Source organism: Poecilia reticulata, linkage group LG22 (genome assembly GCF_000633615.1).
Source record: "Poecilia reticulata strain Guanapo linkage group LG22, Guppy_female_1.0+MT, whole genome shotgun sequence".
NCBI lineage: Eukaryota > Metazoa > Chordata > Actinopteri > Cyprinodontiformes > Poeciliidae > Poecilia > Poecilia reticulata.
Genome location: NC_024352.1, coordinates 23,559,335 through 23,583,902, shown reverse-complemented (window position 1 = coordinate 23,583,902; position 24,568 = coordinate 23,559,335). Strand labels below are relative to the sequence as shown.

Sequence of the window (24,568 nt, the reverse complement as noted above, 5' to 3'; positions counted from 1 at the left end):
AAAAAAAAAAAAAAAAAAAAAAAAAAAAAAAAAGGTTAATAATGACATCTATCACTCACTGTTTACAGACCTGACAGCTGGAGATAAGTGATTGGATTGTACGCCGAAAAGGTTGGCAGCGCAACTGATTGGCAACATTACGGAGGATGTTATGCAGCAAACGATGGAGAAGATTTATGAGAGCAACGTTAAACGGAAAAGGACAATTTACTCCAAAAATATTCATGTTTAAACGACGATAAAGTTCCTTTTGCCTCTAGATCATTTCTGTCAAACTCAAGGCCAGTGGGCCAAATCTGGTTCGCAGAAACTCCTTCTGTGGCCCTCAGAAACAGAACCTGGAAAAATAAAATTTGTGAGCTTGAATATTATTTTATCAGTCAAATCAAATTACAACTTTATTCTCATATTATTTTTGTGATATTATGACTTTTTTCCTCATAAAATGATTTTTCTCTTGTGATACTATGACTTTATTCTGTTAAAATGACTTTTATTCTCATAATATTATAACATTATTCACATAATTTTATGACTTTATGCTCGTAATTTTATTTTATTCTTAGTTCTAATACTCTGTCGTGCTGTTCAAGTCTCGGATCGAGTGAATCAGAGGTTGAGCTTTAGTTGAGAACAGACAGTTCTTGGTCTGCTGGTGTGGGAACAATCATCTTATCTTGAATGTGAGCAAGACAAAGGACATGGTTGTAGATTTCAGGAGAAACAGGAATGTGGCAAACACTATTTCCTTCATGCAAGAAGAAGAAGAAGAAGAAGAAAAAGAGGTGGAGGAGTAAAAATGCCCTGATTTCCACCTCGATAACAGTCTGGAGGCGCTACAGACAGATATTTAATTATCACAGAATCTTAATCAGTATTTGCAGCAGATATTCTGTTTTGGTTGTCTGAAGCACAAATGTTGAGTTTGTTATTTAGTTAAAAAGACGTTTACTGAGCAAGCTTGACAATAAAGACAGAGAGGTTTCTTTTTTATCTTCGGTGCTAGAATTTAACTTTTTGTAAATGTTTTATATCTGTATGAAGCAAAGTGACTGTAATAAATACATCAAATCAAAATATGTAATGTGCTACCATCTCTTTAACTAGAGATGCATCGATGCGATATCAATATCTGTATCAATGCAGACATTGGGAAAGAATCTAGATCAGGTATCGGTGGCAAATCCAGAAGGTCTATTCAGTCTAATTTTATGTTTTGTGCTCTGATAAATGTCATGCTTTACTATTTATTTTACATCATATTTAGAAATAATTTGAGAGGTTTGTTGCCGTTTGTTTTATATTTTATTTTATATTTTTACACATTTTACCAAGACAGTCAACGTATTGTTTGTTTTTGTCAGTTTCTGGTTGTTTTACATTAGCTGGTGAAGCTTCTGGGGTATTTAAGTGAGCTGTACTGGTTCTGAGTTACCAGATAAACGTCTAATTCAGTACATTTATGAAAAAAAAAAGAAATATTTTAAATCAGTTCTGCACTGTTTTTCTGTACCAGATCGGTACCAGGCGATGTTAATCCTCAGGTATCGGTATCAGAAGTTGATAAAAGTGGATAAGTGCATTCCTAACTGCAACATGATAAAATCTGAAAAAGTGAATCTCTCTTGCGGTGAATTGTCCCCAAACAGGCTGCATGACAGAAATGTTCCCTCTGTAGTTTCTGCGTCACATAAAGAACAGATAATGCTGATTGAGATGCTGCAAATTCCTTGGAGAAACACCCACTTATCACACATTAAGCTAATCACATGTAGCCACTCCCTATCCCAGTGTCGCTCCATTGTAATACAACTACTCATGGCTCAACTCTGACTAATAATTACACACTATTTCCTCTGACGAATGCTGGCTGAATGATTCAGGAGAGAGTTGGACTTGCTTTACTGGAGGCGTGAGATCACATAATCTATCGCTACTGTAACTGGAGACGTAGTTTCCAGGTTTTAAATGAATGATGTCCTTCTATAAGCTGCTCTATTTTTAAATATTTCCCCAAAGGAAATTAAATGTTGTCATAACTGGTGCCATTAAAGTATCTTCAAAGAGTTGCCATAAACGGTGTAGGCAGGAAGAAGCTCCAGTAGCAGTCAGTCTTGCAGTGAATCTGACAGGCCTCTGACTGACTCTTTTCAACTCCATATTTGATGGATATTTGAGGTTGTAGTTCAGGTATTATTTAAGCTTTGGAGATACGGATCAGCTGCTCCCAGTTGTAAAGACAATGCCTTGTTGTCACGGTTACACAACAAAACAACTACAAAAGTAGAAAAGTAAGAGAAAAAAAACCACTTCCAGCTGCACAGCCTCCAAAACAAAAGTTCTGGTTTTCAGAAACCTGCTGCAGCCCTTCAGTTCCTTAAAAAACCAAAGTTTGCCTGCAGAAGTGCAGAAATCTCCCTGTTTTCACAGAAATCTCCCTGTTTTGTTTTCACCAGCAGCGCAGGAATGGATTACATGCCCTCGGTGTCCAGACAACTCCAGTTACAAGCGGGCTTGGAAAAACAAAGAAAGAACACTCTGAACCCGGAGATAATGTCTTCGTGTTCAAGAAGCGAGCAGGTTGCTTATTCAGAAACAACAAAAGGGCTGAGAGAAACAAAATGCACCGAGCGAGAGAGAAAATCCTCCTCCAGACTGCTAACAATAAAGCTAACTAGCATAGCATTACGATAAAGCTAACTAGCATAGCAAAGCATTGAGCAGAGGACTGGGAACGACACTGATTCACATCCAGCTCCACATGTTTTATTTTTGATGCTTCTTTGATGCAGAAGCCATTTTGTTAGAGGATCAGATACATTTCTGTTGTTTTCACTCTTATTAATAGTTCCTGTGATAAACGGCAGTGACGTTGACGTCTATTCTTTTAAAATGTGTAACTTTATGTTTTCTTTAGATTAAAACATACTTTTTATTATTATTATTACTCTTTTAAAAGCTTGCTAACCCATCCGTATGTCACTGAAATTCATTATATTTATAGAAAAACCTTTCACATATTTTTCGATGCGCTCTGTCTCTTTTCAAATAAACCAACAACAATGTAAGAAACATTTTCATGTAGTCCATTTTTAAAAGTTTCTCACACCAAATCCTTCATTTACTCTCATTTTACATCGTCTCTACAGGTTATATTGCTCAGATTTATTGCAAAAGTTTTATAACCTTTACAATAAAACGTTCATAAAAAATGTTTTTTATGAACATTTTCAATTGCAAACATGCTTTTTTTGTGTGTAAGTAATCCAGTTGCATACAAGTGCTGCTGATAAATCCACTTCCCCATTTGCTGGTCTTTTCCCAGTAATAACTGTTTATTTCTCTTTCTGCTAACTGCTGCTATTCTCAAATGCTACAAATTCAATATCCTCTCTTCCGCCGCGACTGAACAAATCATGTGCTCCTTTCGTTCAGACAGAGGAACTAGAGGAACTAGAGGAACTGTTCGGTTTCCTCTTTTCTTTTCTTTCCACCGGGGGGGAAGAAGAACAGGCGAAGCTGAAGGGCATCCGGGCTTTGCTCTCCACAGCACCGTAAACACAGCGCTCTCCATCTCCAGCGCACATAAACGCAATCCGAGTTTGACCTTTACCAGATTTCGCCCGCTGTCAATATTTGAGAAGGTTAATGAGGAGAACAGAGCAGAGCGCCTGTTAGCGGCCTTAGGAGAGCAGATATGAAATTTGAGTTCAAAGAAGTGGACTTCCCTCTTCATTTGTTTTCCAGCTGTCGCACTGATGAGAGATTTAGCGGCGACATTTATTGATCTGGGTCAGCAGAATGACGTCTCATGTCGGGACACGTCATTGGCGGAGCGATCGGTGGAAACAGTAGAATAAAAAGAATAAATATGAGAGGCAAATCTTAAACTTAAAAGGGAAATATTGTGACTCTAGAGCCGTGGTTCTTAACCTGGGTTCGATCGAACCCCAGGGGTTCGGTGAGTCGGTCTCRGKGGTTCGGCGGAGCCTCTGCCGCGGAGGTAAAGACACACTTGGGTAAAGTCGTGATGACGCCCCGCTTTACTGCAGAGGATCACGTTACATTGCTTAGCCAATCAGAGGATCACGTTACATTGCTTAGCCAATCAGAGCTGCGGAGGAGCATCTTTTTGGGCTTGCTACTGCCTCTAGTGGCGTGGGGGTGGTATAACACAGCTAATGTAATTACATTACTAAATCAGAATACCGCAAAGTATTTTGTGTACCGGCGAGGGGGAGGTAGGGGAGGGAATAAGAGGTTCGATGAATGCACAGATGAAACTGGGGGGTTCGGTACCTCAAAAAAGGTTAAGAACCACTGTGCTAGAAGCAAAAATCCCTCATAAAATAGGACATTTTATTTCAAATGCTAGCTTCCAGTGTTCAAAACCGATTGCGGAGGTAAAATGTTTGTTTCTGAAGCAGGAGTTTGATTGATGCATTCACTGAAAGTGTCTAAAGCGGCCTGTCGAGTGTGAAACAAAAAGAACGAGCAGTTTGGAAAGGACAAACAAAAGACTTGACTTGTCTCCACAGTTTGTTTAGCTGCTGTTATAAGAAGCTCTGCTGCTCATGTTTGGGACACCAGATTTGTTAACAAATGAATAAGTTACTTTTGTTATCATGTTTAAAAATGTCTCTTTTATGCGTAGTGAAAAGCCCAAAGCTCTGGATAATCAAAAACACAGCAGAAACATCAAATCTTACAAAGTATTTTTGCTTAGTTTCTAGCACAAATATCTTACTACACTTGAAATTAATATTATGAGAGACAAAACTAACTTACAAGTAATTTTTGGCAAGTTATAGGAGCTTGTTTTAAATCGATAGTTCCTTAATATTTAGGAAAAATACATTTTCCCATGTTATAAGAGAATGATTTGTGCCCTTGAAATGATTTTGGATGGCCCTTAATCAGAAATTTAAAGAAGTTCAGGCAGAAAATACAGATTTAAAAAAATTGTGAGGTGGAACACAAGCTTTTCTTTTTAATTTGATCTAATTCATTTGTAAAAACAACAGTTATACTAAAAATCAGACTTGGACTTTTTCATAAACTTTTCAAAATAAAGCAAGTGTGAGCAAAAAAGACAAAAAATGTAGAAAAATATGATCAACCTGTAAAGGTCAGGAAGCTGTTTGTTGTTTTTTTTTAATCTGGCAAACCTGGAAAACATTTTTATGTTTTAAAGCTACAATAATTTATCAATTGCTAAATTATGTGTCTGCTGTCATTATTTCAGATTATTTCATTAATAAGGCATTTATTTTGTTACAGTTGAAACAAAAAATAGTTGAAAAGTAAAAAAAAAAACCTTGAATCAGTGAAGTATTTGTTTTTTTCCCTTAGTATAGATACAAAATACTAGATCCGCTGGCAGATTATTTCACTAATAACAAGACATTATTCTTACTTTATAGGTGAAATAATCTGCCAGAGGAACTAGCACTTTTTCATCAATAGTCAATGAAATATTAACTTAAAACAAGCGGAAAAGTTACTTATAAATTAGTTTTGTCTTATTTGCACCTCAAAGTGTTTTTGCAGTGCATTGTTCTCACTGAAGTTCAATCACAGCACACACACACACCTATACATGGCAGAGTTATCTCAACAATCATAAAAGCGTAGAATCAGTTTTGTGACCTACCAAACGGACTCCTCTGTGTTCCAGCTCAAGCCCTTCCCAGGTGGGCGCTGAGCAGCGATGGTTCTCCCGCTGTCAGCTGGCCGAAGGAGGCATAGTTCACCTGTATGAGCCGGTAGATCACAGCAGGTCTGCTCAAGGTGTCAGACAGGAGAAATGGAAGAAGACAACACAACTTCAGCTGTAATAAAACTAAAATATGAGACAGGGAGAGGGTTGAAAACCAAGCAGAGGTGCGTCGGTGTGCGGTTTCAGTGAGTATTAAAGGAGGGAGGAGAGAGAAGGGGTAAAAGAGGAGGAGACTCCAAGTTTGCTGTGCAGAGAGGAACCATCTGAGGCAGCTGGTTTTTCTGGTCCTTCTGCCCGGCCCTTAGGCGTGCCTGACCAAAATGAGCTGCTCTCTCCATAACCTTGGCCTCTGCAGAGTGTCATGTTTGCGTCTCACATATAAAGGTGCAGAGTGCTTAAAGTCTGCATGCAATAAAAACATAAATCAGTTTGTAAGCCAAGTCAAGCTTATTTGTAGAACACATTTCAAAAGTACTTTACGTCATAAAGATGTAATACATTTACTATTTATGAATCAAGCAATAAACTTTACATTTTATCAAATGACATCATCAACACAGTATGCAGAAGTGAGGAGAGTAGCCAAAAGTTGTACTTAATTAATAAAAGTAGCACTACTTCAACATATTTTTACCCAAATAAAATTAAATAGTAGCCAAGAAATTACTCAAATAAGAATAAAATAAGTATTTGGTCAAAAGTCTACTCAAGTATTGATTAATTGATCAAATCCTTTAATATTTAAAGATTACATTATCAGACGGGCCAAAATGTTAGTGTTTTAAGGATAAAAATTATAATAATTGAAGTAAAAAAACAACAAAATCAAGCAAAAGAAAATATTTCCTAATCAGTTTCTTTCAATAAAAAGACGTATGAAACTTTAACAGAAATTGCAGGTGTGAATCTGAGTCTGTTGGATTTTTGGTTAAAACGTTTGTTTTTCATTCAGTGGAAAGAAAATCCACAGCAATGGCAAATGGAAACATGGCAATTAAAATAAACCTCGATAAAATGTTCTTATGCCAGGATGAGATGTGTTGTTTTGTTTTATTTCTCAAAACAACAATGGAAATTTTATTTTTGCATCACACAAGTCATGTGATCAACAACCAGATGTTATTGATCACGTTGGACAATCATGTTTTTTAATGACTTTTTGTGTGAACAAACTTCATTATGTGTGATTTTAATTGTGTTTCTTATTTAATGGAAACACCACAATTGTAAAGTTTTGTTTTTTCTACTTTAGTGGAATATTGACTCAAGTTTTGTGCACATTTATAATGAAAACGCAGCTACAGTGTTTCTACTTACTGCTAATCAAAGGCAGATCCAAACAGGTCTTTATTTAAAGGGACTCAGTGTTTCGGTTGTTTTGCAGTTTACTGAAAGTTTGTTCCAGATCAGAGGAGCATAAAAACCGAATGCTGCTTCTCCATGTTTGGTTCTGGGGATGCAGACTAAACCAGGCATCAGAGCAATAAACCTGCTTGTCTTTGCACCAACACCTTTTGAATGGAGTTGAAAATTAACCAACGTGTCCAAAAGGTATTGGATGGAGGAGAAAAAGTGCATCACTCCTGTTTTTTTTCTCTTATTCTTGTGCAAAACAATAATCTCAATTTAAGCGCTCAGTATTGAAGGTATTTCCTGCACAGGAATCGCCGTCATCAGTCTGCAGCTCCAGGATCGAGCTTCACTTTCCCTCCAGGGTTTGGGTGGAACCCATCATGACAAAGCAAGCAGCATCATTGCTTTTGTACAAAACAGTGTAACTAAACTTCTCCTGCATTGTCAGGAATCGCCTAACAGGACGAGAGTGATGCAGATGACCCGCTTGTGTGCGTCCCATTATGTGACCGTGAAGAGCATAAAAGGCGGAGGTCAGGTTTCACAGGGCAGGAAAACCACAGGGAATCCATCAGTCTCCATCCAGTGGTGCTGCTGCAGACATCACTGTGTGCTCCAGTGTTTTCATTCAGACCTGCAGGAACAACATTGACCGTCAAAATGTGATTTCAGGAAATTCTAGTCTGTTCAGTAAGAATGACAGGAATCCTTCGAGAGGGTCTTCAATAACGCCTAAAAAAACAAAACAATGGCATGAAAGCTTTGGCCGTTTAAGCTTTTAAAAGACAATTTATAGAGATAAAGTGCACTGCAAAACAATATATTGTTAAAGTAAAAATATGCTGCCAGAGGAATTAGTAATTTTTTTTTTTATTTGGGAATTATTGATTTAAAAATGAACTTGTATTTCTTGCTGAACAGTTACTTGTAAGTTAGTTTTGTCTTATTTCAAGTTTACTGAGATATTTGCACTAGAAATGAGTCCAAAATTACTTAGTAATATTTTATTTTTTGCATAAAAACACTTGGGAGTCATGCACTTGATTGACAAGTTAGAATTTCTGAAAATAAACAATAAATAAAAATATTAAGGCTTAATTCCCATAATAATTTAACTGCCTTATTGCTGAAAATGTGCTATATAAATAAATAAAAAATACCTTATTCTCATATTATTTTGATTTTATTCTCGTGACTTGATTCTCCTAATGTCCTGACTTTTTTTTGTAATTTTCTTTTTTTATTTTCTTAGCATGGTCCAGTATCCTATTATAACTCATAACTTGTAATATAAGAGTTATGGTTCATGAGAAAACCTATAACTATTATATTATGGATTTTCTCACAATATAAGAGAAAACTCAAGTTTTATGAACATTTCTGCCTATCAATCGATTTTAGATTAACTCATCACTAACTTGCATCGATTAAACAAATTACAACAGATTTCCTATTATTCACAACATTTAAAAAGTGAATCATTTTGCTCTTATTCTCTTCTAAGAACCAGTTTCTATTGTTCTGCTACATAAAATCCACATTTGAAACATTGAAATTTGTGGTTGTAACGTGAGAAATTGCGAAAAATATTTGCAGAGCGGGAATACTTTTGCACAACACCAACCTGACGCTTCTGGGCCGGCTAGCACCCACCATGCTAACCTGATCTCCGGTAGGTGTGTACACATCGACACATTCAACAGTGAGGCTCATTGTGAGGAGGAAATTCCCCGATCCGCACCCCACGACGAGAAAGAGGGGCTTTTCGTGCCTCACCTCCCAGCTGCTGCGCCTTTCACCACATGAGTGGCGCTCTTTGTCTTGCAGCTGCGTCACAGGTGCTGCAGACATGAAGTTTGCAGTTGTGCCGATTGCGAAAGCAGCAGTGGAGGTATTCTGTTGTTTCTTTCACCGCCACAGGAGGAAACTACAGCAACGCAAAAAATCCTCCTGCATGCATCCTTGATTTAAATCCTTTAAATAAGCAACAACTTTAAGAGGGATTTTGTTGCGTGTTTGTTTTAGTTTTCAGCAGGCAGATCAGTTTTGTCTGAAAGCATTGATCAGCCCCCCCAAAAGTAACCTTTTGTTCCATCTGATTTCTTTTTAAACTTAACCGACTCATCAAAAGTTTGGCTCTGCAGCAGAAAAACACCCAGAAAATGAAGGACGTGAAGGCGTGGCTTTTAAAAATGAGTCTTTATGTATTTCTCTATGTGAAACAAATGGACTTCCTTACTACACAAACAGAAGCAGATAACTGTCAGAGACAGAGAGACCATGTCTGAGAAATAGGTACAGAACATGTAAAATACACATACTGGTATCATACAACTGTAAATTATTGCTTGTTTTTGCTACGTTGTTTTCTGGATTTCTACGATATTCAGACACGATATTCAGATCTCAACAGAAACGTTACAACAGTGACAGTATTAACGGTATTATTGAGCTATTTAAGTTCCCCAGAAGTAAATGAAACATTCAAACCGAGTCAATGTCGAACAACAACACCAAGACAGTTGGTTTTGATCAAGCATCTTCAGGTTACATGTGGTTTTTTGTATGTTTTTCTTTTTAACGTTTTTTTCCCCCCCCATTACAACAAAGCCAAGGAAAAAGCTGTAACAAACTGCACACTGAGACTGACCTCAGCAAGAAAAGAAACAAAACACTTGGCATATGTACACAAATATACATCTTCTTCTCAACTGTGACCAAAGTGCACCAGTTTAAATCTCCATGATTACAGAGTAAAAAATAAAAATAACTGTGTTTCCTCATGCCCTGCTGCTGCGTTTTCCTTTAAACCATTGAAATGCATCGGCTCCAGTAAAAAGTTCACTCTGTCAGAGAGCCGTTTGTCAGAAAAACAGATGCTTAAAACAATCTGAAACACAAAGTAGATATATATTTTTTTAATTCCTTCTGCTGCGCCGTCCTGCTTCCCGTCAAGCCTCAGGTGAACATGCATCCCAGCAGCTCGCTCCTATAGATCCAAAAGGCCTAAAGGGTTCACTGGAGTGTTTCACTCACTGCAATATAATGTGCTGGTGAAAAAGGCTGACCAGGTGCTGAGCTTGAGATCAAAGCTTTGCCTCAAATAAAGGAGAAACTCACACTTGCATACACACAGACATGTCTTTTTCTTAATGATTTACAGCCAAACAAATAGATATAAAGCTGCCAAATGACGTAAGATTCAGACACCTGTTACAAGCAGTTATTCGTGTTTCTTCATCTGGTTAAACAAGCAGGTGAGAAATGCAAAGAAACACTAAGAATCCATTTGCGAATAAATGCTTTGGTCGGTCCATTTCATGTTTTTTCTTTTCTCCCCCGCATCAATCGGCTGCAAAAAGAACTAGAGAAACCATTTTGACATATTTACACGGCAAGAAGCAGCACGTTTCAATTCACAGAGAGAGAGAGAGAGATTCTCAGTGCAAAACAAGCAGTTTGTCAGAAAACCTGACATGCAGAAAGCAAATGAAAGTGATGTGAAAATACAATTTAAAAAAAGAGACAAATATCACAAAACTCCTTTAAGAAAAGGAGGGATGAACTGTTTTCCAATCCATCAAGTTTTAGCAAAACTCGCCGCCAACACCAATTCCCTGCCATCACGAACAATAGCAAAAAAGCTTCAGCTTCTCGTCTTCAGAAGTAACTAGGCATGCAAAAATTGTTGGGTTATCAAATACAGAGTATGAATACACATCTAGTTAGCAAAAAACACCTTTCAAATAAAAAAAGAAGACAAAAGAAGAAGCAGAAATAAAGAAAGTCAAACATCCAGCGCATCTTTGTTAGTCACGTATGGCGCTTCGTGCGGTGTGTGACGTTAAATAGGTTCCTTTTTCTTCGTATGACTTGTTAGTATTTGTGTTGCAGTACATATTTTTCATAACAGAGTATATACATGCAGAGAACAGCGGCAACATCACACACTCGGTCCTGATGCAAGACAGCAGATTTGAAAAAGAAAGTCTAATATATCTTGAAAGGAAAAAGAAAATGTCCGGGGTGATTGTTGTACAAATGAAGGGAAGAGGTGAGGGACGAGCAGCGATGACAGCTGGGAGTGATACGTGACAGGTGCCTGTGTTCGGACAGGTATGTTCGCCCCCCGTGTTGCTGAAAACTGAGGAGGGGGGAGAGTTTGGTGGGTGGGAGGCCAGGCCGCCGCTCCCCACGCTGTCCGCAGAATGTGATGAGTGTTTGTGTGTCATCCATTCCCTTCCGGCCGCCTCATTCCATCGCCGCGCTCCACCACAAACGCCGTCGTTCGAAGCAATGTTTCTGTTTTTCGCTCGTAGTTGAACTGAAATGAGGGGCGTCGACGCTCTCTGTGAGTGCAGAGACGAGAGAGAGAGAGAGAGGAGGGAGGGGGGGCAGGTGTGTCACGGGTTTTTTAAAGGGTGCGGACGCCGCGCCGCAGTTGGGAGGCCGAGGAGGCGGGGTCGGGGCGGAGGCTCCCCACCGTCCCCCGGTTTAGTTGAAGACGGCGGGAGGCCCGTCGGGACGTCTGGTCTGGACGATCTGCTGCTTTGGCCGCACCGCCTCGTCCTCCTCCGTCTCACTCTCGCACACGTGGACGACCACGCTGGGGGTGGACTCTGTCCCCGCGTGGAGCTCGTACTTTTCACCTGGAGGGGAAAGAAGAAGACAATCAATCAATCGATCCATCAAGCTTATTTATGTGGCACATTTCAGCTTTACATTATAAAAAGACAAGAATAATGAAGTATTATAATATTTAACAATTATTTTATTAACTGATTAATCAATAAATATGACGATTAATCGTCATAATATGTGATTAATCGGATAAAAAAATGGCACATTGGCTGCAAAAACAAAATCTTACCAAGCATTTTTAGTGCAGTTTCAAGTGCAAATATCTTAATACACTTGAAATGTGAGAAAAGTAAATTTTCATCAAACTGGTTTTAAGTAAATAACTCCATATAACATTGAAAAATGTTTTGTTATAATAATCTGTCAGCGGATCTAATACTTTTTCATCAATATTTGTAATTATTTACTTAAATTAAGCTAATTATCTTGCAGAAATGTTACTGGTAAGTTGGTTTTGTATAATTTCAAGTGTACTTACATGTTTGAACGAGAAACTATTTTTTGATTTTTTTTGCAGTTCTGCAGTTTTTTGATTTAACCACTTAAGCTTGATTTTAATTAGAAAATAAACATTTTATTGCCTAAAATGCAACACAATAACATTCTTTTGTGAATTTGAACTGAGTGAAGCTAAAATTATGCCACTTTTGTTTTGGGTAAAACATATTTACAAAGCTGTTTTGTTTATCTGAAATGCAAAATGCCCACATATTTAGTAAACCTTTGGATTAATATGGCACTGGTTATGTTATTTGGCTTTTTTCGTAGCGAATACTAAGGCTAATATAATTAATCAGATTAATCGTCCTGAATTGATCATCAAAATAATTGTCAACTAATTTAGTTATCAATTAATTGCTAACTGGAGTAAGTAAGTAAACCAAAGCATATCCAGAATGTCCCAGTCAAAGCCCAGACCCAAATCCAATCTAGAATCTGCGGCAAGACTTAAAAATGAATCTGAGAGAAACTGACATTTTTATTTTGCAAAGAATGAGTAATTTCTTTTAGTCTCTTCAATTTGAAAAAAAAAAAAGTTTGAAAACCGTGCATAATTTCCTTCCTGCTTTACAATTATTCACTTAAGATTTGTTTCTGCAAATGTAGAGCCAGGTGAGAATGGAGTGACTACTTTAGCAGGGAACTGCATGTACCAGCCAAACTGAACATCAAGCTAAAACAAAAAGCTTCTTCCAAAAATAATCCAGATGAACTCAGACTGAAAACACACACTTAGATTGTATCTCGGTTGCCATGTAGATGTGATCAGACAGCTGGCAGGCGGAGGGAAATGGGTGCTGCGGTGCCAAACAGATGGGGGGAGCGAACGGAGTGCTGCAGTTACAGCAGGCGGCAGACAGAGGGAGCCAGCGAGCTGCACTGCGCCCTAATCTGATTTCAGACGCCAGGATATGAGGCGAGAAACAAAGCCATTTCCTGATGCCTCGTGTTTCTATGGCAACGGCAGAAAGTGGCCGTCTGAGCTGGACTCGCTGCCTGTGTGTGTGTGTGTTTGTTTGAGATAATGTTTTTTTTTTGTTTGTTTTTTTTATGGAGATAATAAAAAGTATTCAGCCGAAAGCAGATTTGGAAATGTGTTTTTCATCCCACATAGCTGCTGCAAACCTGATGAAAATCTGCAAAACAATAAGTGTTTTTAATACAAATGTGCGCAAATCTTTGCCTATATTCTGCTAATGTAAAAAAAAAAGCATTTGCTGCATTTACATTAAATAAGAAATTAAATTAAAATCACATGTGAAGCAATTCTTTACAAGTTAAGTCATTAAAAATCTTGGCAGATTTAAACATTTACATGAAATATATTTATATTTCAGCCATTAGTGGAAACGTCGGCGTCTTATTCACACTTTCTTCTTGTCTGCGGCGTTTTGAGAAAAGTGTAGTTAGCGATTTTAAAGTGTATTTGATTCACTAAGACACTGAAGTTTTTCTGAACTGTGCAATGCTGTGAGATTGAGCCATCCTCCTCCTACAACTTCCTGTAGTCTTCTTTGTCATTTTCACCAGTAGTAACATCCGTTTGTTGATCATGTGACTCGTGTGACGTCAAAAGATGATCGATTTTGATAAAACCACCTCATCCTAGAACAAAAACTTTTCATAGAAAAACGCGTGCTTTTTCAAAATTGTTGTTTCCAATTAAGCAAATTTATTTTTGTAATTTCAGTTTGCACATTTTTAATAGAAACACAGTTGATGACTGCAAGACGTTGCGCTGCAGAGCTGCTCTATGATGCCCTGTGTTTGACCTCACATTACTGCTGCAGCACATGCGAGTCTGCAAGATCAAACTTTAGCAGAACCAACTCATTGCTGCATAAGCTGTGCAATCCTCTGCCTGATTAAACACTCCACTGTAAGCTTTCTGTGTTACTTTTGCACCCTGTCAGCAGTCTGATGCATACAGATGGTTAATAATCACTGCAGAAACCGGGCTTGGTGCAAAACGTAGCAGCAGTCAACATCTGAGCTCAAAAAGCTTTCAGATTTTCACAAGAAACCATTAAAGGAAGTTTTTATAAGGACAACGCATCCAAACCGGCTCATTAAAGAAACAGATTCATGACAACCTTTAAAAGAGAACACTAGCTTTGAGGAAATTAATTACACAGGCTTGCAAAAGTATTAGTGGGATTTTGCATGATAGACCAAAACAAAAATATTGCATAAAAGTGAAGTGGGAGAGAAACTATACGTGGTTTCCAACCCCCAAAAAGAAAGAAAAAATCTGCAAAAGTGAGTCAATTTATATTTCCTCTGACTACTATAAATAAAAGATTTAATTTTTAAGTCGTATTGCCCAGCCCTGATTTTAATACTACTGCAAAAAACCAATTTAATTTTTCTATCGGAGTAACAATTAAAAAGCAGTACTGACCAGGTCCGAGCTTAGCCACAGCACACAGCAGGTCATAGTTGATGACGGGCGTGGCGTCTTCGCTCTGACTCCAGCCGACAGGCGGAGAGGCGGGTGGAGAGATCAGGAACTGTTTGACCGGCTGCGGAGGAGCCAGATACGACTTGTCGATGTCTTCATCGCCGTTCTGGATCTGTTGGACGGAAAACAAACACATGATGTGTGTTTTCCTCTACGGAAGAGGTGAGTGGCAGTAAAATCAGCAAGAAAACACATCATGTCTGCAAAAAATAAAAGGAACAAAATAAGATCCATGAACCTGAGGAAGTCGTTAGACTTCCTGAGTTCTTTATGTGCAATTTTCTACCAAAAAGCCACAGTTTGAGGCCTTTTATGTTTAATAGCAAGCTTGTTCCGATAAAGGGATTTTGGCGTTTTGATAGCTTGCAATTGCTGTACCTACATGAGGCCTTTATCGGAGCTCCAAAATCCATAATCCTCTTACGTCAAAGTACAAAAAGCAGGTCATAGTGGGTGAAACTTTTTGGAAAAAAAACCACTAATTTGACTCAAGCTGACATATTTTCCTACGATGCAAAACTCTGAGAGGGGCTCACCCTGAACTATCCTGCTTCACTGCAAAAACACAAAATATCCAGTATTTTAGGTCTAGCTTCTAACGCAAATATCTACTTGGTAAGATTTTGGGTGTTTACAGTGTACTTTTATTTATATTTAGATGGAAGCTAAGTGGATCATAAGCAGAAACACAGGAGATAAATCACAGTAATGTAATGTATTCAGCAGCTCCCCTGGGCGTTTCCTCACCTGAGCGAAGTAGAGTTTTAGCTTCTTGCCGTTGAACTCGGACTCGTGCAGCTCGATGCGGGCGCGGGCCGCCGCCTCCGGGGTGCTGAAGTTGATCCGGACTCTCCTGAAGCTTTTGAACAACTGGAAAGTGACCTGGTCATCGTAGATCCTGAAGAGCGCTTCAAACCTCTCCTGCAGAAAATCAAAAGAATAATAAAAAAACAATGAAATGTTGAACAAGCTACTCTGCTTTCCTGCCCATTTCAAGTGGCAAGGTAGATTATATTAGAAAAAATAGCATCTTTCTCAAAATATTACACTAATTTTGCTCAAGACAGTGATGCTCTTTGACATTAGGTAAAAGTGTTAACCATGAAAACTAACAAACTGAAGCTGTTTGCACCCATTTCTGTGGCTTCTGGTCACTTTTACCAGACAAAGTTGCAGCTTTTGTAAGCCGACACGCTAAAACAAATTCAAGATTCGTTTTACTTTTTCCAAGAATGTCGCTGTGAATTTAGTTGATGTGTAACTATTTGTTCATCTTGTTTATTGAGTATTTTATCAGTTATTTAAGCTGGATTTTATTTTTCCAAGTAAAATACGGAGACTTTGATATTGGATGTGATATTTATCCTTTTAATTGTCAATCAACTGTTAGATTTTTATTGTAATTTTTTCACTGCTAATAATGAATTTAAAACAGAAATCCCTCTTCATACAATTGTTAAAAAGTCTTGAGATTTTTTTTTGATAATTTTTGATGAGCAGTGAGATTTGTCAACTTTATTTTCTGACTAATCATCACAGGAAAGACTGATTCAAATTTCACTTGTTTCAGTAAAGGTCTGGCTGCTTTCCCTGCTCTTCTCCTTCTGCCTCAAGCACCAACCTTTAGTTTTTCTTTTTTGTAAAACTAATTTGTCTCCTTGGGCACCAGATTGCCCTCCTCGGCTGTGAACTCAATCAAGCAGCTCAGCAGGAGGGCAAAAAGGAAGAAGGCCACCAGGAGAGCTGATTTCTGAGTAATCAGTGGTGCTATTCGTTGTTTCCTGGTCGACCATCTCCCAGCTGCTCCAGTAGCTCAGATTCAGTGGGAAACATGAAGGCTGATGGGCAGGTTGCAAACTTGCAATGATCTTTTCACTGCCACAAAAACAGTGCTGATAATTTGCACTTCATGGTTGGATAAAGAATAATTTTGTGTTTACATTTTTTGTCACTTGAATGTTTCAGACATATTGTAATATTAGAAAAAGATAAAAATGTAAAAAACAAAAACAAAACGGTTTTTAAAATGATAGTTTCATGTATTAATGGGAAACAAAGCTAGCAGGTCAACCAGCCCCAATGTGAGGATGCAATCAGCCTCCCCTGGTTAAATAATGAATTAACTGAGTTCAATTTCTTTAACTACGCCCAACCCTGATTACTGCCAAATTGGTAAAAATCAAGAAACAACCTAACCTTAACCTGTCTGATAACAGGATGTAGGCTAAAAGATCTCAAAAGAAACACATTGCACTCAACAAAAGAAATTCTAAAACATTTAGAAATAAAGATTATTGATATCTTTCACCTTATAGTCCAGTTGATTCGGTTCGATTTAGTAACATTTGTTACATTTGTTACATTTTCAGCTATGTGATTTTCTTTCACAATGCACTGTCAAACGATCCAAACCATTTTAAGAACCTGTTCCCCTCCTCACCTGTGGGGGCGCTGCACTGAGAACCACTGAAGGAAACAACGCATAATCTCAGAAGACGACACTGAGTGCAGCTTCCTTCTTCACAAAATGTAAACAAAAATGGCGTAGCTTCAGATTTTAGCGGTTGTAGGATTTCTTTTTTGTCTTTTGTAAAAGACCACCAGTCATTTCTCCTCCTAGCGCAACGCTAGCATGTTTGTTGTGGTTGTATTTACCCAGAATGCCTTGCACTGCAGTCAGTTTCCTGCTTTTGGAGCGGTCTCTCTGGTCCACTTGGTGAACCAAGACCGAGGTTTCTCTGCGGACCAGAGTTTGCTTTTTCGGTCTTCATCAGAGTTTGACTGCACGTTCACACCTCCCCAAACGAACCGGACTTTTAGGGAAACGAATTGGAGTTTGATTAAAACGGACTAAACAGGGCTGGTGAATGAATGCACCTCTGGACGGCATCAACAACCCACCAAGAAGCTCACAAAAAACGCTGGACGTTGACCAATTTATGATGCTGCTGGATGGATATTTGACCAATCAATTTGGCAGAATGGGTAAAATGCATTTAAATTGTCATATTTTCTGACTTTTGCACATCGTTTACATGATCAGTAGGGCTGAGGTCAAAGAGTTTCACTTTCACTCCTCAGAATATTGCAACATTTTCTTCCCATCGTCATGGTGAAACAGTTTCATCTCCGACTCGTCTCACCATGAAACTTTTCTCTTCAAAAACAGCAGCTCAGGACTCGGAAAACAAACTTTCCTGAAGTCCCACATGAAATGAGAGCCGCATGTTTACAATCTGAGGCATTACTGTCAATTGGTGTCCACTGCTCTTCAATCAGCTCCTAACTCTGTTATTGCATGGCTGATTTCAACTGGAAGATACCAAATGTCGACAGAACTTAAAATCCTCATTCTTTTAGCTTTTTTACTCGGTTCTTTCTTCATGTTTGTGTAAAACCTGGCAAATTTCTATCAAAATGGATTCAAGGTGCATTGTTTCTTTATACATACTCATAAAAAAGGACCTCTGACCAGAACTGTAACTGAAGTGCATTTAAACACAGCGAGTCTGCTGTAAAATGACAGCTTTCTCTCTCCAAGGACTTCACATCATCGACGTCTCTGACGCACTGAGCAGTAGATGATTCAGCAGACTGAAGCAGAACTGAAGCACAGTCTGTTGTTCACTGCGGTCAGATAATCAGGGCATCAGAAATATGCACAGGTCCTTTTTCTTTAGCTCCCTTTCCTTCCCTCATTGCTTTTCTCAGTTTTTCTCCCCTTGTAAGAACATCTGATCCTCCCTTTTCGATGCAGCTGGCTTTACTTCAGAGCCGACTTGACCTGCGTCCGGCTTCATGCCATTTTTAGGCAGATTTCTGGTGAGTCCTGGAGTTAAGGAAAAGGGGTCAAGTCAGGAAAAATGTGAAACATTTCCTGACTTAAGGGTAATCAGGAGAGATTGGGAACAACTTTGAAATAATAGAAAATTGTGATCAAGATTTGACTTGAATTTGCTTACATCTTTTATTCCATCCATTCATTATTTGTGTCAATTCTTTTGAAAACTTGAAAGATTTTAGTTCAGTCTTTTAAAAATAATTAAAAGCTGCAAGATGTTCAGTAAGCAGGAAAATTTCTATTACAATTATTATTGGGTTTGAGATTGGACCCGCTCCTGAAAGTTAACGTTACCCTGTTGCAATAAGCAATAAATCAATTAATTGCATGATAAATTAAAATGAGCATAAACATTTTCATGATTTATTGTTTTTCTTCTTTCTCTCTTTCTGCCAAAAACTGGATGATAAAAGTCTTCAGTCTGGTGTTTTGGTCTCAACTAAACCTTTTTTTGAAGGACAATTTGGTTCACAGAGATTTCATAATTAATTTATTTATTTAGGATATTTTGGATATTTGCAGTTCCAGTGTTAAATGTTCATTAGAAATGACTTTTTATTGATCTTTGAGAATGAGTTCTTCATTACTATTACCATTATATTATATAAAATTGTCTCAAAACAATATTATCATTTATCGCAATAACTTCTGGGACAATTTATCGTCCAGAAAAAATTGTTTTTGTGACAGGATGAGGAATTTAACCAAGTATTGGTGAGGATGAATGCATGTATTTGACATTTATTACAGTTTCTGTTGTGTAATCATTCCACCTCAACTCAAATGCATCAATAAAACTGTCATATTTGTGTATGCAAACAACACTTTACACAAAACTATCAGCTCTCTTCTCAGCTCTACAAAAATAACAGAATTCACAAAATTCACCTTTTTTATATAGATATATCAACAAACTATCGTACCTAACAAAAACAAGCTGCCAAAGTCTATTAGAATAAAGTGAAGATGTTGCAGAGGTAGCGGATTATTTTGAGCACAAACATGCAAACGTTGCAACTTTGTCTTACATTTCAGAGCACATTGTTTTCAGGCCCATCCTCCTCCCTGCGATACAATCATAGTTTTCTTGAGAATGACAACACGGCGCTTGTTTGGCCTTTCAACAGAGCCCACTTACGCCCTTATTTAAGCTGTGAATTTTCCATGAGCCATGCCAGCTACTATGACTCACATGTCAGACGCCATGAGTAAAACCGATAAGGTTTACAGTCACCCACGCAGGCGCTCCGCCGTGGCTACTTCCTTAAGCTAAATGGATGTTTTGGCGTGAGCGGAGATGTGGGAAAGCTCAGAGATCGAGTTGCATAAAAGCACGCTGCGCCGCGCCGATGTTTGATAAACCCATGGCTGATTGGTGCGTAACAAGTGAGCATGCTGATCACTAATTTATGGGCTCTTTATGAGCGAACATCCTGAGGGAACAAGAGGAGGGAGGCGAGGGGCAACGGCGAGCAGGAGAGGCGTGTTGAGTTACGCTCGGCCCGCTCCTCTGCCGTCGCAAGTACAAGCGAAAGGGCAACAAAGTTTGGGATGAATAATATTTGGACAAAAATATTTGCTATAATATTGTTGGATATTGAAAGGATCCACAACTTCTTCGCTGTCCCGTCTTGCCCCAAAAAGATTCCAATCTTTTCACCTCCAAAACATCAAATCTGTGCTTCTTCCATATGTGGTACGAATTCAGATACAGAAGCGGGCAGAGAGCCAAAAGTTGTACTCAACTAAAAGTAAAGCTTCTTCAACATATTTTTACTCAAGTAAAACGTAGCCAAGAAATAACTCAAATAAGAGTAAAACGTATTTGGTTAAAGGTTTACTCGAGTACTTATCAATCACTTCAAAATGACATCATCAGATGGGTCAAAATATAAAATGAAGAGGATATTTTGGCAAAAAATAAAATCGAGCAAGAAAAAAAAAATCAAAATTAATTTCCTTCAATAAAAATCTGCAGCTGTGATTCTGTGTCTGGTGAAGTTTTGGTTAAAACGTGTTTGTTTTTCATTCAGTGAGTAGAAAATCCAGAAAATATACAAAAGAGTAGAAAAACTTTATAATAAAATTACTCAAGTAAAAAGCACAGCGTAGTAAAAAAACTCCCCAAAGTATTTCTTTTTCAAAAAGGCTACTCCAGTGAATGTGATTGAGTAAATGTAACTAGTGCGTATCAAATAGCTTTCAAAGCGTCAGCAGTCTGAGCAAAAACAATGGCTGAAAATCATTAGCTTATGACAGAAGAGTCTTCTGAGCAAGCGGGTCGCTTTGGGGTCGTAAACAGTTCACACAGAAGTCCGATTTTGGTCGGCTTTAATTAGTAGCTTGAACATCCATGCCAAAAAAAAACAAACGAACAAAGAAATGAACCAACATTTCAGCAAAACTAATTCAGAACAGAGCATCAAGAAATGCTGTGTGAAAATGGCCACACAGCATCTTTATCACATCCAGGGAAACAAAAGTCTCTCCTGTTGACCCAACATTTTATTGCAAGTGAAATATATTAGCTACCACAGATATTGTCTCAATATAAAGTATATTTTTAAGATTATTCATTTGAAGAACAATGATAGTTTACAACATTTTTACATAAAATAATCTGAGAAGGGCTGCACAGTGGCACAGTTGGTAGAGCTGTTGCCTTGCAGCAAGAAGGTTCTGGGTTCGATTCCCGGCCCCGGTCTTTCTGCATGGAGTTTGCATGTTCTCCCTGTGCATGCGTGGGTTTTCTCCAGGTACTCCGGTTTCCTCCCACAGTCCAAAAACATGACTGTCAGGTTAATTGGCCTCTCCAAATTGCCCCTAGATGTGAGTGTGTGTGTGCATGGTTGTGTGTCCTGTGTGTCTCTGTGTTGCCCTGCGTCAGACTGGCGACCTGTCCAGGTGACCCCGCCTCTCACCCGGAACGTTAGCTGGAGAGGCACCAGCACCTCCTGGCCCCACTGAGGGACAAGGGTGTAAAGAAAATGGATGGATGGGTGGATAATCTGAGAAGCTAAAGTCATTTTCAGCCTCCCTGAGCAAATATTCTGCAGAACCAGCAGTTTAAGTTCAGTCAGATTGGATCTAAAGAGTCTGTTTTACTCTTTAGATCCAAGATCTTAGATTTTCTCAATTTAAATAAAATAGTATGCATTTTATGACAGCTTGGCTTTATTTTCTTTAAGTAAAACCAGAATAACAGGCAGAATAAGTGCTCCAAAAATAGATGCATTTTAAGATTAATCAAGGAAAATATCATGAGAAAATGCGTCTGTTTTGTTCACAGCTTTTGCTTATGCAACAAGAGAAACTTTACACATTTAGGATGGAACAGGAAGGGAAGGAGGCGTGGAGTCGCTGCTCTCAAGTGTCTCCCAGTTTGGCTTAATTAAAGTGGAAACTGTGGTCATCATTACTGACCACAGGGTTCTATACCGTTACGCAACACGCAGGGTGTGCAGGGTGAGCCTACCTCTTCCTACCTGAGCCACAAAATGAGTCAGGCTGAAACAACGTGCAACATGTTATTTTTGTCATAATGAACAAAATTACTCAACTGATACTCAAATTCAAAGTCAGACCCCTCGGCAATCTTAATTCAAATCACCAGCAGATTATTAGAAAGAGCAAAGAAGAGCTTCACGTTTCCATGTTTCACGTCCCGTTGCCCTTTGGAGCGACAGACAAACTTCTGACCTTTTTACTAATCAACAACTGAAATTTGGCCTTCTCCCGTTAGATTAAAAACATTTGATAATTTGCCAGAGGAATGATTCCTACCCGCTTTAAAACTAGTGAATAAAATAATTGTGCTAATTTTTGCTCAGTGTTATTGTTGGTTTGGGTAGGGGTTGTTATTTGAGATATTTCATGATTAAACAGGAATCCGAACCAAAATAAATGGAAATGTAGAGTAAGAAAACGTCAAGATGGTTAAACTATACAAGGAATATGAGGACTTTATGAATATTTACCTCCATAATTCATCAAAAATACTAAGAAGTGAACTCTTATGCAAAGGTTTAAGCACATAAGTGTGAAAGTGTTTGGTTGTAACAAAATGGAGCAAATGGAAGCAGAATGTTAGGAGTGAAGAGGCCAGTTACTCAGACAATAAACATATTAATATGTTCTCAAATCAGTTTAAATAAAATAGTTTGCATTTTTATGACAGTTTGCCAGAATAACAGGCCAGCTACTCAGGCTATCTGCTCAGGTAGTCTCCTTCCTGATAGTAGTTCTGCTGCTTTATGAATAGTGAGAGGTTCTGGTTTAACTTCCAAACCAAGACTGGTTGAGTTTTGAAATATTTTCAAAACATTTTCCAATCAGCCAGTGAACCAATATGCAGCAGCAGGTGGGGGAGGGGCAGCTCTGCTTTACTGTATTCGCCATACAATTGGAGAAAAGTCCAGAACTTTCTCTTTGTGTGGCACTAAGAAAACTTCAGACAACAGAATACTGGACAAACTTCAGAGATTAAAAAAAAATCTGAAGCAAACTAGGGCAGCAAACGGCCGGCATGATGAGATTAACCCCGGTGAACCGCAGCCATCCGTCTCTTTGGTGACCAGGCAGTTTTGTTCCTGAGGCTCATGGAAAAGCTGTCATCACAGTCGCTGCATGGCTGCGGGCATGACTCACAGCGTAGCAAGCATGGAGCCGGCTGCTGCTGCTGCTGACACACAATCATTGGAGCCACCGCGAGGTTTATCGGGTAATGTCAACACGGTTCGTTCAGAGGGGAGTTTAGGTGGCAGAACAGTAAACGATGGGATCGGCCGCATCCAGCTGACAGGACAAAACTGAAGCATGAACAATTTTCCACTCCGGTGATGCTCGCAGTGACGGAAACAAAAACATATCTGGATGTCTTAATATTAAACAACAACAAATCTCCATTTTTTCAACACGTGTTAGTTTTAATAATCAGACAATTTGTTTACTGCACTGGACAAATAACAGGTTGACAGCATAAGATAGTTTAAGATCTCCATTTGGGGGAACAAGAGTAAATTTGGCGTAATTTGAATGAATGAATGAATGGGGTTCCTCAGGGCTGTATTCTTGAGTCACTGTTATTATTTATATGGTCATAATATTATGGAATATTACAACATCTCTTGGCAAAGTATTTGTTCATAATTACTTTTTTAATGTTTATGATTATTTTTCTGATTCATTTCTTATTTTTCAATGTAATTTTTTCACTTTTGACCTTTCATTTCTGCTGAAATGAGGGTGAATTACAATGATGCCACTGCCTTCTAATAAATGAGGAGTTCAGCGTTATGCGGTAACAAATACAGTGACTTTCTCCGTCTTTTTGAAAGTATAATTACGTTTCATTAAGGTGAAAATAAAACCGACTGCAGACGTTTAGATCTCATTGATGTAATGCAGTAAACACAACAGTAAATATACTCTAATCTACACAAACTGTGTTCACGAGAGTCTCTGATAAGCTGTCAGCTTCTACTGCTGTGTTTTTCAGCTTGTTGGTCTTTTGTTTCAAGTGACGCAGCTTCATGTATCTCTATGTGGATCATTTGAGTCACATTCATTAAAATTCAACCCACAAAAGAAAACAAACTACAGTGAAATTAAAAACCTTTGAGATTTGTAAAGAGGGTTACCAGCTAACGTTCTTCATAATTATCACTAGCTTTTCTCTTAGCTAGTTGTAATTAGGCACTTACAATTCTCTATTTTTGTCAATTTACATGTTTAAGCCAGTATCCTGAACTACACCACTCTGAGTTCAACACAATATGATGAACTGAGTCCAGGGTGTGTTCACACTGCAGCCTTTAGTGACTCAATTCCGATTTTTTTTGCCAGAGTCGTTCACACTGCCAGTAAATGCGACCTGTATGTGTTCTGCAGTGTAAACGGGCAAACGACCTGAAGTGTCCCGCATGCGCAGTAGAGGGCGCTACAGCGTCAGCGTTCAGCCAACCGCCATAAGAAGAAGAAGAAGAGCTCAGTGTTTGCGGAAGTAAACATGGAGGCTAACGGTGGAGCTTAGCTTACATATTTGAAGTTGTTG

The 24,568-nt window shown here is 38.5% G+C and overlaps 2 protein-coding genes across 4 annotated transcripts in view; both read right to left on the bottom strand.

The window, feature by feature from the left end:
• The window catches only part of ncmap (non-compact myelin associated protein), a 28,191-nt gene extending 19,052 nt beyond the window's left edge, over positions 1-9,139 (bottom strand). Inside the window, exons 1-3 of the mRNA XM_008399935.2 lie at positions 8,697-9,139; positions 7,037-7,706; positions 5,654-6,121 (exon numbers count right to left, since the gene is read on the bottom strand). The gene's annotated coding sequence lies outside the window, so the exon portion shown is untranslated. The remainder of the gene's footprint in view (positions 1-5,653; positions 6,122-7,036; positions 7,707-8,696) is intronic.
• A 113-nt stretch (positions 9,140-9,252) lies between these two features.
• rcan3 (regulator of calcineurin 3) overlaps positions 9,253-24,568 on the bottom strand; it is a 44,047-nt gene continuing 28,731 nt past the window's right edge. For all 3 annotated transcript variants that reach the window (XM_008399936.2, XM_008399937.2, XM_008399938.2), the window contains 3 exons: positions 15,423-15,596; positions 14,616-14,787; positions 9,253-11,721 (listed from right to left, as the gene is read on the bottom strand). In XM_008399936.2, coding sequence (XP_008398158.1) covers positions 11,567-11,721; positions 14,616-14,787; positions 15,423-15,596 — 501 coding nt within the window. In that variant the 3' untranslated portion in view covers positions 9,253-11,566. The remainder of the gene's footprint in view (positions 11,722-14,615; positions 14,788-15,422; positions 15,597-24,568) is intronic.